Source organism: Engraulis encrasicolus, chromosome 14 (genome assembly GCF_034702125.1).
Source record: "Engraulis encrasicolus isolate BLACKSEA-1 chromosome 14, IST_EnEncr_1.0, whole genome shotgun sequence".
NCBI lineage: Eukaryota > Metazoa > Chordata > Actinopteri > Clupeiformes > Engraulidae > Engraulis > Engraulis encrasicolus.
The window spans coordinates 4,563,455-4,576,708 of record NC_085870.1 but is presented as its reverse complement, the minus strand read 5'-3'; the positions used below and the strand labels follow the sequence as shown (position 1 = coordinate 4,576,708).

The 13,254-nt window shown below is 44.1% G+C and overlaps 1 protein-coding gene across 1 annotated transcript; it reads right to left on the bottom strand.

The window, feature by feature from the left end:
* Nucleotides 1–3,089: 3,089 nt before the first annotated feature.
* On the bottom strand, nt 3,090–8,049 carry LOC134462946 (exostosin-like 2). Its single transcript, XM_063216216.1, has 4 exons — nt 8,042–8,049; nt 5,677–5,770; nt 5,055–5,158; nt 3,090–3,501 (listed from the first exon to the last, which is right to left on the bottom strand). Exons 1-4 carry the CDS (start codon nt 8,047–8,049, stop codon nt 3,126–3,128), a joined length of 582 nt encoding a protein of 193 aa, XP_063072286.1. The 3' UTR covers nt 3,090–3,125.
* Between the last annotated feature and the right edge of the window lie 5,205 nt (nt 8,050–13,254).

Sequence of the window (13,254 nt, the reverse complement as noted above, 5' to 3'; positions counted from 1 at the left end):
AATTGAATACCTTGACCTGTGAAGTACCTCCTAGTGGCCATTGGAGGGGTTACATAATGTTGATAATTCTTCACTTTTGTATCAACCACAAGCTATATATGTATAGTAAAATAATGGTTGACCTAATTATTAATTATATCCCCGAAACGCGGAGCGTCGGGATGTAATGGTTTTGCATGACTGTCCGCCGCTGCGTCAGGTCTTTCGTGTTAACGCGATAACTTTTGAACGGATGGTTGGATTTGTCCCAGTTTCGGTGTGATAATGCTCTACGGTAGATTCATAATCTGATTGGATTTTGGAGGCCAACACTTTCAAGATGGCTGAATTCAAGATGGCCGAATTTTTGTTTGGCCCTTAACTTCTGACCAGGTGGATGGATTTGTCCCAGATTCTGTGTGTTAATGCTCTAGGGTAGGTCCATTAACTGATTAGATTTTGGCAGAGGTGTCAAAAGTAAAAGTAAATGTAAAAAAAGAAACACAGTTTCCTTCCCACACAAGCAACTTATCTGAGTAAGCAGTAGACCTGTGTACTCGTCTTACGACCAGCTAACTGAACTGGTTGGATCAAGTTTGTGGTGGGTCCTTGATAGTGTAACCAAGTGGAACTTTAGAGGTTATCCTAAAATAATAATCTTCAAACTGATACTTGTAATTGCACGACTACGCCACTGGGGGACTTCCACCCCAGAATGTATTTTGATTTCAACCAATAAGGCACAACAGGTTCGGATAGAATGGCCTTTGTTTAAAGGAATAACAATGTTTTCTTTATTAATACAATTAAAGTCAATAGTTAAATCCCTGCGCCTCTGGGATAAAAACAGTAATGCTCAAGAACGGGGTTGGCTGCCACAGGATAAAGGGTTTCACCGAGCCAGGCTAGCCGGGCAGGCTTACTAGTCGAGAATAAATTAGTTCACCACTCATACACGAAACCAAGGGCCTATGGTAAACACCAGTCCCACACACGCTCATAGGCTCACTACGCTATGTAAGTGATTAAATCACAATAAGTGTGGATATCCTCTACACACAGAATAAATCCGTATAATAACACACACTCAAACTACTAGTCTACTGTATGGCCCTGCCCCGACTAGAGCAGCATACAGGCCTAGAACTGTGACAGCCAAACCCCGTAAAATAACAATGTGACAAGCTGAAGCGGCGGACAGGCAAAAGAAAATCAAACAAACAAACAGAAAGGCTAAAATATTTTGGCTATGGGCAAAACAGCGGTGAGCAGCTGCCGCAAGCAGTCTGCCCACAGAGACCCTCGACGTACTCTGAGGTGTCTGGAATCAGGTGAACACACACACACACACGGATCAGTACATGTTACATACAAATAGTGAACAAATGTTTAACATGAGCAACGCGTATGACAAAGAATCTTTACAAGCTCACCTCCACACACTGAGAGGGGGGGAAGCCACAAGACAAGGGTTAGACGCCACGGGAACTCTGGCTCCTAAGAATGAACAATATAATGTATGTTTAAATACACATAGATGGTTGCAGTCATCTAGACAAAACTGTGATCACACATACCTTGCTGCACCAGTAGCAAAGGCACCGGGCATCATCAGTGAATACGGGCACACCGGGAAGGCTCCAATGAGCAGGTCTAATTCATCTGATTTTATAAAAACAATGGCATAGCCACCAATTACGAATTAGCCACAGAGCGGCTACCTGAGTCCCGTGACGTCATTGGGGTATGGGAACTGCTGAGGGACACACCTTACTGAACAGACAGTGCGCCCTGTTACAATAGGTTTTCAGTGTTTTTCAATAACAACACAGTCTATCTATCCCATTAGTTACAATGAAGTAAACGGTGTAACAGCTATGTAATGCCATGTGCTGGTGTTGTAATTACACCACAAAAGTAGGCCTATTTATACTTTTACTTTTGACACCTCTGGATTTTGGTTGCCAACACTTTCAAGATGGCTGATTTCAAGATGGCCGAATTTTTGTTTGGCCCATAACTTCTGACCAGGTGGGTTGATTTGTCCCATATTCTGTGTGTTAATGCTCTAGGGTAGGTCCATTAACTGATTAGATGTTGGATTCCAACACTTTCAAGATGGCTTAATTCAAGATGGCCGAATTTTTGTTTGGCCCATGTCCGGGTGGATGGATTTGTCTCAGTAGCAGTGTGTTGATGCTCTAGAGTAGGTCCATGAACTGATTAGATTTTGGAGGCCAACACTTTCAAGATGGCTGAATTCAAGATGGCCGATTTTTTTGTTTTGCCCATAACTTTGCCCTTTGACCAGTTTTGTTTTTGTTTTGACCAGTTGGATGGATTTGTCCCAGATTCAGTGTGTTGATGCTCTAGAGTAGTAGTAGGTTTACGAACTGATTCAGTGTGTTGATGCTCTAGAGTAGTAGTAGGTTTACGAACTGATTCAGTGTGTTGATGCTCTAGAGTAGGTTTATGAACTGATTCAGTGTTGCCAGATGGAAAATGCTGAATTATCGTACCAAATCCTCAAAATTATCGTTTTGGGTGGCTTTTGGGGAGGAAAAACCCAAATTGGCACATTTGATAAATCCTGATTTTTCTGTACTTGCGACCATTCTATATTTCACTCGTAGGACACAATTTAGAGGGCATTCTACGAACTGATGATAAATGAGGCCCCTGGAATCTCAAAATTTGTGCACAGGATCAGGGCAGTCAGCAAGGGGGGAACGAACGGGGTTAGCTGTGCCGGGCCCTGGCAGGGAGGAGTGGGAGGTGGTCACCGTCACAGAATTGGGTACCCACTCCCCATCATCTTGAGTGAGAAGAAGACTTTTCAGATCATTTTGTCTTGGGCCCAGCCAAATGCTATCAGCCGCCCTGCTGTGCACAGGAGGGGCCCGGTTTCCGGGGGACCTATGGATGTTGACGGGTTAGCATGGTGTAATCTACGTAGAACGCAGGTAGGCCTATACGGAGTATACCCACTTCTAAATTTCAGGGATTTCAGTATACCCACCTAAAATTGATTGACCCATTATTTAGAATAGCACAAACATATACAGTATACCCATCTAAAAAAAAAAAGCTCAAATACACAGTAGGCCCACCACAAAAAAGTAAACTACACCAGTGGGAGGGGGAACCTATGGATGTTTACGGGTTAGCATGAGGTTGGAGTAGCGCAACGGCATGCTGCCATAGATCTTGGCCAGCTGGTTTAGGCAGTGCGAGCGCTGCTCCATGTGGTCCTTCCTGTGCCACAGTCCGTGGTACCCGCTCTTGGTGTCGCCCTCCAGGTTCTGCATGTCCAAGGCCTTCACGTAAACGGCTGCGGCTCGGGCTTTCGACTCGCCGCCGTCCTTCTGCTTTGCCAGCCAAAGGGCCACGATGAAGTTCATGGTGATGTCCTCGCAGTTCTGCCCCTTGTCCACCATGTCGATCACCTCTCTGGGCTGTTCCCGGTAGAGCTGTAGGTAGCGGCGGTGGAGGAACGCAGCGCTGGTCAGAGTCATGGAGTACCTGAAACAGCAGAACGGACTTTAAAAACTTCAGGGGGGGCGCTGTGGCGCAATGTGCCAAGCCCCCCTACATTTGGGCTTTCATTGTGACTGAGGATTAGATGAAGCCTTATTCCAAGAAAATAAAGGAAAGTGTGTTTTATTCACACTAAAACTTGAAAACGGGTCAAAAATGACCCGAACACAACATAAGGGTTAGGCAGACCTAAGGACTGTTCTATTCATTCTAGTAGCATTATGACACGCCCCTTTAGGCAGACCGGAACCTGGTCACGTTAGGTGCCCATAGAATCCTATTATGTTGGCATATCTCTATACTTAAAGAATCTCTGATGACACCTTCATTGGACCGCAAACAGCAATGAGTGGGAGAGAGATGGAGAGGGGTTGGGAAATTACCGTATCTGGGGCATATTGGTAGTAGCCTACATGGTGGCCTAACGCGGGACCCACTAGTTTGACGCCCTCTCGGTACTTACGTGGTACGTCACATGGTAATCAAACATTTCAAACAAGCGATTTAGGGTTAGGGTTAGGTTTAGGGTTAAGGTTAGGGTTAGGTTTAGGGTTAGACTGGTATGACAAAAGCGGTAAGTACCGAAAGGGCGTTGAATTAGTGAGTCCCGGCCTAACGCACTGCACCTCAAAACTCCTCACTCAATGCACATTTGATATCACGACATGGCGTGTATGTTGCGAAATGAAAAGTTCACAACGAAATGATGAAATGCAAAGTAAGCATAAAGGTGTAAAATGGGCAAGGTAAGAGTATGCGAAAAATTCAAAAAGAGGGCCGGCGCCTTTCAATGTGGCTTTAGTTATGTGGTGGTGCGTTGGCTTGGAATATGGAGTAATGCAAAGTCAGAAAGTCTGGAGCTCGCACTCAAAAAAAGACTTGAAAAGAGACGCCCAAATAAAGTGGGTTTTTAACGATCTCACATATGCCGTGCTGTATTTACAAAAGTGCAAACGTTTCGGGTGATCCCATCCTCAGTCCACAGGTGACCCCATCCTTTTTGCACTGAGGATGTGATCATCCGAAACGTTTGCACTTTTGTAAATACAGCACGGCATATGTGAGATCGTTAAAAACCCACTTTATTTGGGCATCTCTTTTCAAGTCTTTTTTTTGTGTGAGTGCGAGCTCCAGACTTTCTGACTTTGCATTACTCCAAGGTAAGAGTATGGGAATGAAAGGTATTGATAAAGTCACCGGACACCTCCTGTGTGACCAAGTTTGGGACTATTTAAAAATTAGGCAATAGATACAAATACAATCATCTTCTCTAATCTTTAAATGCCTCAATGTTTTGGACAAAGGATGATTAAAACACTTTGACGCTCTGACAGAGTCTTTGATGACTGGAATACAAGAGGCATTGTTACTTTAAAAGAGCTATAGAGTATGGGAATGAATAGGGCTGGATATCGCAGCCATGTTCCTGTATCGATTCGATTTCGATTCTTAGGGCTTTGAATCGATTAATCACGATTCAATTCGATTCGATTCATTTTTTACCCATCCCTAGGAATGAAAGGTATTGATGAAGTCACCTGACACCTCCAGCTGCCCCTGTGTTGTAGCTGTAGCCGTACACGCCGGGGGCTGTAGTGACGTGCGTCCGTGGCACAAAGCCCACCAGCTGGTCAGGGTATCTCTGGTTACATGAGGAATGAGACAATAAACAATGTGGACGTTATGACTGGAATGAGATTACAGTGTCACACAGGGTGTGTGTGACCAAGTGACCAAGTTTAGGACTATTTCAAAATGCTACATGCTACACGGATCCATTGACTTTCAGCTTAGCTACGTACATACTCCCTCTTTTAACTTGTCTTAAAGCAAGACAACGCTTAACATGAAAAATAAGACACTTTACCACCTTTATAAACTCCGGCCAACCATTTTAACTGTATTAAGCCCCAAAATAGTGGCATACCCCTTTAAGTGCCTCAATGTTTTGGACAAAGGATGATTAAAACACTTTGATGCTCTTATATAAGCTTAATATTTGCTAGTTTATCTCAACTCCAAACACTCTGATTTTGTCAAAAATATTTTTGGAACAGTTTAATGTTGAGCGTTTGGAGGTTGGGGTGCGCACAACCACATCTCCTGGTACAGATACATGTGAAAAGTAGAGGTGAGCAAAAGGCTGACTTTACACCATACCTTCCAGACAGAGAAGGCAAACGTTACATCAGGAGAACTAATTTGTAAGTCGTCATCCAGCATTAGCACAGCTGTGAGAGAGAGAAAAAAAATAATGAGTCAATAAAAAATATTATATTAATCATTGGAATGTTATTTTACAAAAATAACTTGCATGTATTTAATTTAACCAATTAATGCCCAGTGACGTCAAATGACAGTTTTTCGAGCTACAACAGGCCTATTTCAGCAGCGTAAATGCTACACTGTACACACGCATTAACCCATTCTTGTTGAATATAGGCCTACACATTTTCCACACATTTAGCGCAGTATTTGCTGAACAGTTAATGTGTGCCATTTAAGTACCTACAAATGGCATTGTGCTCTGATAATGATACAGAAAGATCTATTTCCGAATTAAAGAAACTTTCTTAACCCTCCTGTTACCCTCAGATTTGGGTAACATCCGTGATCCTTGGGGTCAATTTGACCCCAGCCACTAAAATGTCTTCAAAATCAGTAGAAACCAAAACTTTGACACATGTTTATGTCTCAGATATCTAATGTTGCCCTGTTGCTGACATAAAAGTCCTTTAAATATCTCCCAGCACCCCCACACACGCACCAAAAAACTAATGCATGATGACTAGGTGAAAATGTGCAAAGTAGCAATAAAATGACAGTGATTAATCTAAAACAGGTTAACAGATATAGATATTATTGTTTCAGTTGTTTCAGTTTCAGTTGCACCTGCTCCCTAAATATGAATTTCTGTTATTCATAACATTTGAAAAAAAAAAAGTTTATCAAGGATACTAACATCTAATATCCTCTGGGTAAATTTGAGCCCAGAATACACTACATTCCAAATTATTGTGCAAATGACATATTTCACTGTTATACAATAGTTAGATCCGGTCGAATTATTTCACAAATTCTGATTGGACAAGAGGCGTTCTACGCGTCACTAGGAATGAGGGTCCTCCAACACTCTATGAATGACTCTTCACATCTAATAATCACTCCGCGACCAAAGATACAAAGTAACCGTTACACCAAGATTCCATTCCATCATTCCACAAAATACATAAACAAGCGAGAAGTAATCGAGGAAGTTGACAGGTAGCCTAGAGAAGAAAAAAGAATAGCTGTGGAGGAGTTTATCATTAATTTCGATCTGAAGTATGAATCAGATGAAGAGGAGAGGGAGGAAAGGGCAAACATGGAGGTTACGCCGAACATCGCAACAAGAGCTGTCAAATTAACCCCGCAAGAATGGGGCACGTAAGTCTCCACCCCTTCCGGGCGGCTCATGGGGCTGGCAACGCAAAAACTTTTGACTGGGCTGTAATGGACTGATCAAAGCTATTTCCCGATCCACCTCGCATTTCCCTGTTGATCACACATATGCTGTGCCTCGGAATTAATAAAAACCAATGGTGTGCTTGTTGACTTCACTTGGCAAGCGATTTTTGAGTTGTGTTGGTGCAAAAATATGTAATTATTTGGACTACACAACAGACGTCGCATGTCCGACGTGCAGCCACTTAAGCCGCGGTGCAGCGGTAGGGTTGGCTGTGCCTCGGTTCACGTCAAATATGCGAGGCGCACGTGTAGTCTCTAACACAGTTTTGCACAAAAGCTAAAATAAAGTTTCTTGCGTGTCGAAAATGAGTGGTCTTACGACGCAAATCCAAACCTTTCAAATTCACTGTCATCATATGTGAAATCCGGAGCACATGCCAAACGGGATGAGGATTTAGCTTGACTCGCTCCGTTAACTCCAATTCAAAATTTTGAGAGCTCCAGCCCCATGGATCGGAAGTAGAAGGGCGTGACTTAGGTGCCCCATTGGACTCAATAGAAAATAGCCGTCACGAAGGGAATACCGTTAAACAAACTTCGTGGGCAGTGAAGTGCTTTACGAGTTGGCTGCAAGAGCGCAAGTATACAGCGGATCTCAAAACAATAGCAAAGGCTGAATTAGGCCATATGCTTAGAGAATTTTATGGTTCGATAAGAACAGTGAAAGGGGAAATGTATGGCATTAGCAGCTATGCTGGGCTGCGGGCAGGGCTCAATCGCCATCTCAATGAGCCTCCCCTTAGCCGCAATATTAATATAATGCTGGACACTGAGTTCGCAGCGGCTAATAATGTGTTCAAAGGTGTCCTCAAACAAATCAGGAGAGCTGGAAGAGACAAAACGACACATCACCCACCCATCTCAAATGAAGACCTTCTCATACTGAAAACCAGAACAGCCCTGCAGCCAAGCAACCCTAAAAGTTTATTACAGAAGGTGTGGTTTGATATCCAGTTACATTTCGGGCGAAGAGGCTAACTCATTTACGCTGGCAAGAGACGAAAATGGCTGTCAGTACTACACCATGACGTTTAATGAAGAAACGAAAAATCACAAAAGTCAGATGGAGAGGACCAGAGAGAACAACAGAGGAGCAATGTATGAGGAGCCCGGTAATCTCCTCTGCCCAGTGGCCTTCCTCACGAAATACAGTCTGCAGAAGATCCCGGCAGATGGGAAAGTGCTTTACCTTCATCCTAGGCGGCATGTATCTCCCACAGACAATGTTTGGTACACCACTGTACCAGTTGGGATAAATCAACTGAGCCAGATGCTCCCACGTTTGAGCTTGGATGCCAGGACGAAGGTGCGCTACACCAATCACAGCTTCAGAGCCACGGCCATCCAGAAGTTGTCAGACGCAGGACTCGCGGCAAGGGAGATCATGGCAGTGAGTGGGCATAGGTAAGCGCAACATCATCTAGATTAGGCACCCATTACACACCTATTTATTAATTACTTTTGTTTGTTTGTTTAATGCCTTGCTATGGCATATGTTTTTTTCTTGTAGGTCAGAGAGCTCTCTTGTGAGCTATTGGCGCCCCTCTATGGAGAGCAGGAAGTGGTGGAGCCATGTACTTGGAGACCATCACCAAACTGGAGACCATCAACAAATAACGTCAGCAAAATTGGAGCAGCAGCTATCCACCTGTTTCACCCCACCACCTGTTTCAGACTGCCAGCCAGGGCCCTTTCTCAGCGGCTGCAGGGAACGTTCAGATCAACGTCTACAAATAGGCAGGCAGCGCCGTGGTGCGCGTTGCGCAGCAACCAAAGACAATAACTGGAACTATTTTCCGGAGCAGAGGAACAAGCAAATAAACAATCAAATAAAATAATGAACATAGTTTAACATCACTGTCAATTAACTAATTGTGTTGGCAAAGGAGCTATTGTATAAAAGCAATATAACACTCCTGGTTGTGAGGTTGTTCTGGGACACCCTCACGGGTGTAATTGCCTGCGGCGAATCACACCCGTGAGGGTGTCCCAGAACAACCTCACTCCCACTCGTATCATATTGCTTAAATTTACTCAAATAATCAGAATAGATGGCAGTCATCATAATTTTCAAGTCATCAGCCATTATAGTACAAAACATGTCTTTATATTGGATTAAGTACTACTCCTTTCTCTCATTTGCCAAGTTCATCTACAAAGGTGAGGTTCAAAACAGTGGTTCAGAACGGTCTTCGGTCTTTCTTCAGGAACTGGTTTCTCTTCATGCATGGCCTTATTAGTCAGTCTTTTGAATATAGTACCCTCCCACATACCTGCCCTGAGGTGATTTTGCACCTTATTTTATGGAATATTGTTCCTATGAGCTTTGCCTGTTGATTTACATTTGACAGGTGATGTGTGCGGAGGCTGAAAAGGCGAGCCTTTGGCTCTGGCTCAGGAGGAGGGACAAAACGTGGGGGAAGAACACCTAACCCCAGACAACAGCCGCAGGGGAAAACACCCATCAGCTGTAGGAGGTGACAGGGAGACGTCCCTGTCACTGCCCCGCCACCACGAAACGTTTCGGGATTAAAGGGGCAAAACGTTAGTGAATGGTGGTTCCCGACTGATGACCCTGCAGCTGACCCATGGGCACCGGAGGAGATGCGACAGGCAGCAATGCCCAGCGGGACATAACACCTTCCTGTACAAATCCTGTGCCATGTGTCCTTCTTGCATGCTGTGGATCTCGTGCATTCTGTACATGTGAAGCCTATAGGAACTTGCTGATATTCCCTCTGTGAAAATGATGCATAGCATGGTACTGTGTTTGTTTTTGAATCATGGCTTGTCACCCTTGTGCACTGTCATCCAAGTTTTTTCCCCCCGCATTTGCCTATTAGCCTATTCATCTGCCATAGTTGTGTGGATGGTTACACAGGGTAGCCCAAATGATCAGTATATCCACAATGAGTGTGCAGATGTTGATAGGCCTACCTTGGGGTGCATGCTTTCACTTAATCAATCACTGAATCAATTGCTATAGTAGCAATAGTAGCTCCCATGGAACAGGTTTGGAGAGGGGGGGGTGTATTGTGGATGGTGCTATAGGGTGCCATAGGTGCTATGTATATATAATATGATGCAGTTGGTGGATTGTGTCAACATTCCATTGCTGTAGAAGCCACCACTGCCCAAAAGTTTGCATTTAATTCGTTTTGGCCTTTGCTCACATCATTAGAATTGTTAGTGTTCAGAGCCCTAATTAGAGCAAAAAAAACATCGCTTATTTTCATGTATTTCACATTATCTAAACAGACTATAACAAATATTTGAAAAATATGGATGTTCCATTTATGTTTTATACACCTAAAACAATGTGGGGTCAAATTGACCCCAAGGAACACAGATGTACTCAAAATGCGCACAGCATTAAAGAAAAACATTTTTGTGGAAATTTCCCTTTCGTCACATTTACCCCATCTATTTAGGAAAAGTCATCAAATATGAAGCAAAAGAAATGTGCACTTAATGTATTTCTCAGACGTTAAACGTTGATTGGGGTCAAATAGACCCCAAGGATAATAGGAGGGTTAAGCCATATGAAAGCACCAGAGCACCAATTTCACACTCCCTCTCAACAGCAACCAGTCTTATAAAAATAAACCATGGTTCTCTGAACCAACCATAGTATTACAAGGCTTATCCATGTTGTTTTTGGGTAGCCATGAAAACCGTGGTTTCTGACTAACCATGGATCATGGTTATTCATGCTTTTCATGTTTTTTATCAGCATGGTTTGTGACCATGCATGGTTTGTGTGAGTGTCTATGGTTTAACCATAGTCACAAACCATGCTAAAAAAAACATGGTTAATTGTGGGTAGAGACACACAGGATCCTGATTTTTAGGATCCTGCCGGATACCGGATCCACTGCTTAAGATCCTGCTGGATCCGGAACCGGAATATAGGGATGCACCGATACTGATACTGCACTTGTCAAGCACTTGCCGATACCAGGAACGATACTGCTATTACACAAAACAATACAAAATCTTGTCACGTTCTGTGGACTTGAAGGCAGCATGGGAAAAAAGGGGCTGGGAAACATAGAGCCACAGCAATGCCCCGACAAGGACCAAGAGAGCTACAAGCATACGAGACACCTGTCCAGTAAGACCCATCGTGTATAAACTGACCACTCAGGTACTATGTAGCCGTACTATGTCCATGCCAGACAAAAAAAAAAACTTGTTTCTCAGGTTGGGTATGTTTGTAGTCTACAGGTATAACTGGGGGCTTAGCCCGTTGTAATTAGAAATACTCCGGAGGCGGTTTCACATACGTGCATACTTTACTGGGTGCGTCCATGTGACCACCAAGGGGCATGTCAATCATTCCACTGTACACAACACCTGCCCCTCTTAGACAGAAATCTCATCAACAAATAACCTTTAGGGGAATACTTCAGATTTACTGTAATCTCATTGTAAAACTGAATTTAAACTCATTCATGTTAAAGTTAACTTCATAACTTTATACCAATAGCATTAACTCTTCACCGCTTTTCTTTAAACTCATAAGAAATGAACACCATGTCTCTTACTTACTTTTCTCAAGACATTGTCATAAACATAAATGCAACATAAACACAATGCATTTAACATTCTTTTTCATTGACCACAAATAACATTTTCTCTTAACCCCTTTCTTTCCCCTCTTTTTTTTTGTTTTGTTTTTTGTTTTCTCAGTCATTTTTGTCCCTTTTTCCCCAACAGGAGCTGGGCTGGGGAATAGCCATTCTCCAGCGGAGTAGCCCGGTAAGTCAACAAGGCTTTTGTTTTCTCACCTCCTCCTTTCCACAGTCCTTTTACAGTCGCCACTGCACGCTCTGCCTCCCCGTTCGCCTCGGGCTGCTGGTGAGATGGGTGAATCCATACTCCTTGGCAAAGTCTTAGAAGAGACCACTGTGGGCCGTTGTCGGAGACAACTGTTTGTGGAATTCTGTGTCTGCTGAATGTGTCTTTCAGGGCTGCTATGACTGTGTGCACTGAAGTGACATTAAGTTGGGCCACCTCTAGGGATGCACCGGTATCAGCACCCGATACTGCTCATTATACTCGTACTCGTACTCGTACTCGTCAAGCACTTGCCGATACCAGGAACGATACTGCTATTACACAAAACAATGCAAAATCTTGTCACGTTCTGTGGACTTGAAAGCAGCATGGCAAAAAAGTGCCACCTCATACATTTACTAACATTTACATCTACATGGAAATGGACAGTAAAAATATCACAGGTGGAAAAAAACAAGGCCATGCATTTATTTTCATTGTATTTTGGTGGTAAAAGGTATCGGTATCGGTACTCGGTATCGGCAAGTACACACATTAATGTACTCGTACTTGTATCGGTTTTCAAAAAAATGGTATCGGTGCATCCCTAGCCACCTCAATGTACCGTGAGAAGTAGTCAGAACTGACAGTAAGTGGTGTGACCGTGCGGTAAGTATGTCTTTTTCTCCCAGAAAAACAAGTCTGTCCCCACTCGCTGCCACGGGCGTTCTTGCACTGGTGTGGTCGTCAGGGGCTCTCTGTGTACAGACCTGCGCTGGGTGCAAATGTCACAGTTCTCTACCATACTCTGGATCTTCACGGAGATTCCCGGCCACCAGACGGACTGGCGGGCCGTTGCCCTGCACTTGACAATGCCCTGGTGGCCATCGTGTATGTCCTGGAGTCCATGCAGCTGGGGATTACAATTCTGCAGCCTCTGAGGAGCAGATCGCCAGCCAGAGTGAGATTGTCCTTTTCTGCCCAGTATGACCCCAGCTCGGCAGGGCATTTTTCTCCGGCCACCCTGTGGAGCAGTACTCCCTGAGCCTGGCGCAGACTGGGTCTGCTTTTTGCTTCTCCTCAATCTCCTTTAGTTAAGTCTCTGAAGCTGGCACGCTGCTGATGACTGCGTCCACAAACACAGCCACTTCTCTCTCTCTGTCCTCGTCTTCCTGTGTGTATGCCTGTCTCACAGGCGCTCTGGACAGCGTGTCTGCCATTATCAGTTCTTTACCCGGCACATGTACGATGTCAAAGTTGAACTTGAGCAGCCTCAGACGGAATCTGAAGACTCTTGGAGGGAGCTCATCCAGAGCTTTGATGCTCAGCAGTGGCACCAGTGGCTTGTGGTCTCTCAAGTCTGAATTTTAACCCCAGCAGGTAAGATGACAGCCGCTCGCAGGCCCATGTTGCTGCCAGAGCCTCCTTTTCAATTTGGGCATAATGTTGTTC

Excerpts from the sequence above, each read along its gene's own strand:
- LOC134462946 (XM_063216216.1), bottom strand. Across the intron at positions 5,159-5,676 it reads TTGCCTTCTCTGTCTGGAAG|AGATACCCTGACCAGCTGGT; the intron begins GTATGGTGTAAA and ends TCATGTAACCAG. Across the intron at positions 3,502-5,054 it reads GGGGCAGCTGGAGGTGTCAG|GTACTCCATGACTCTGACCA; the intron begins GTGACTTCATCA and ends CTGCTGTTTCAG.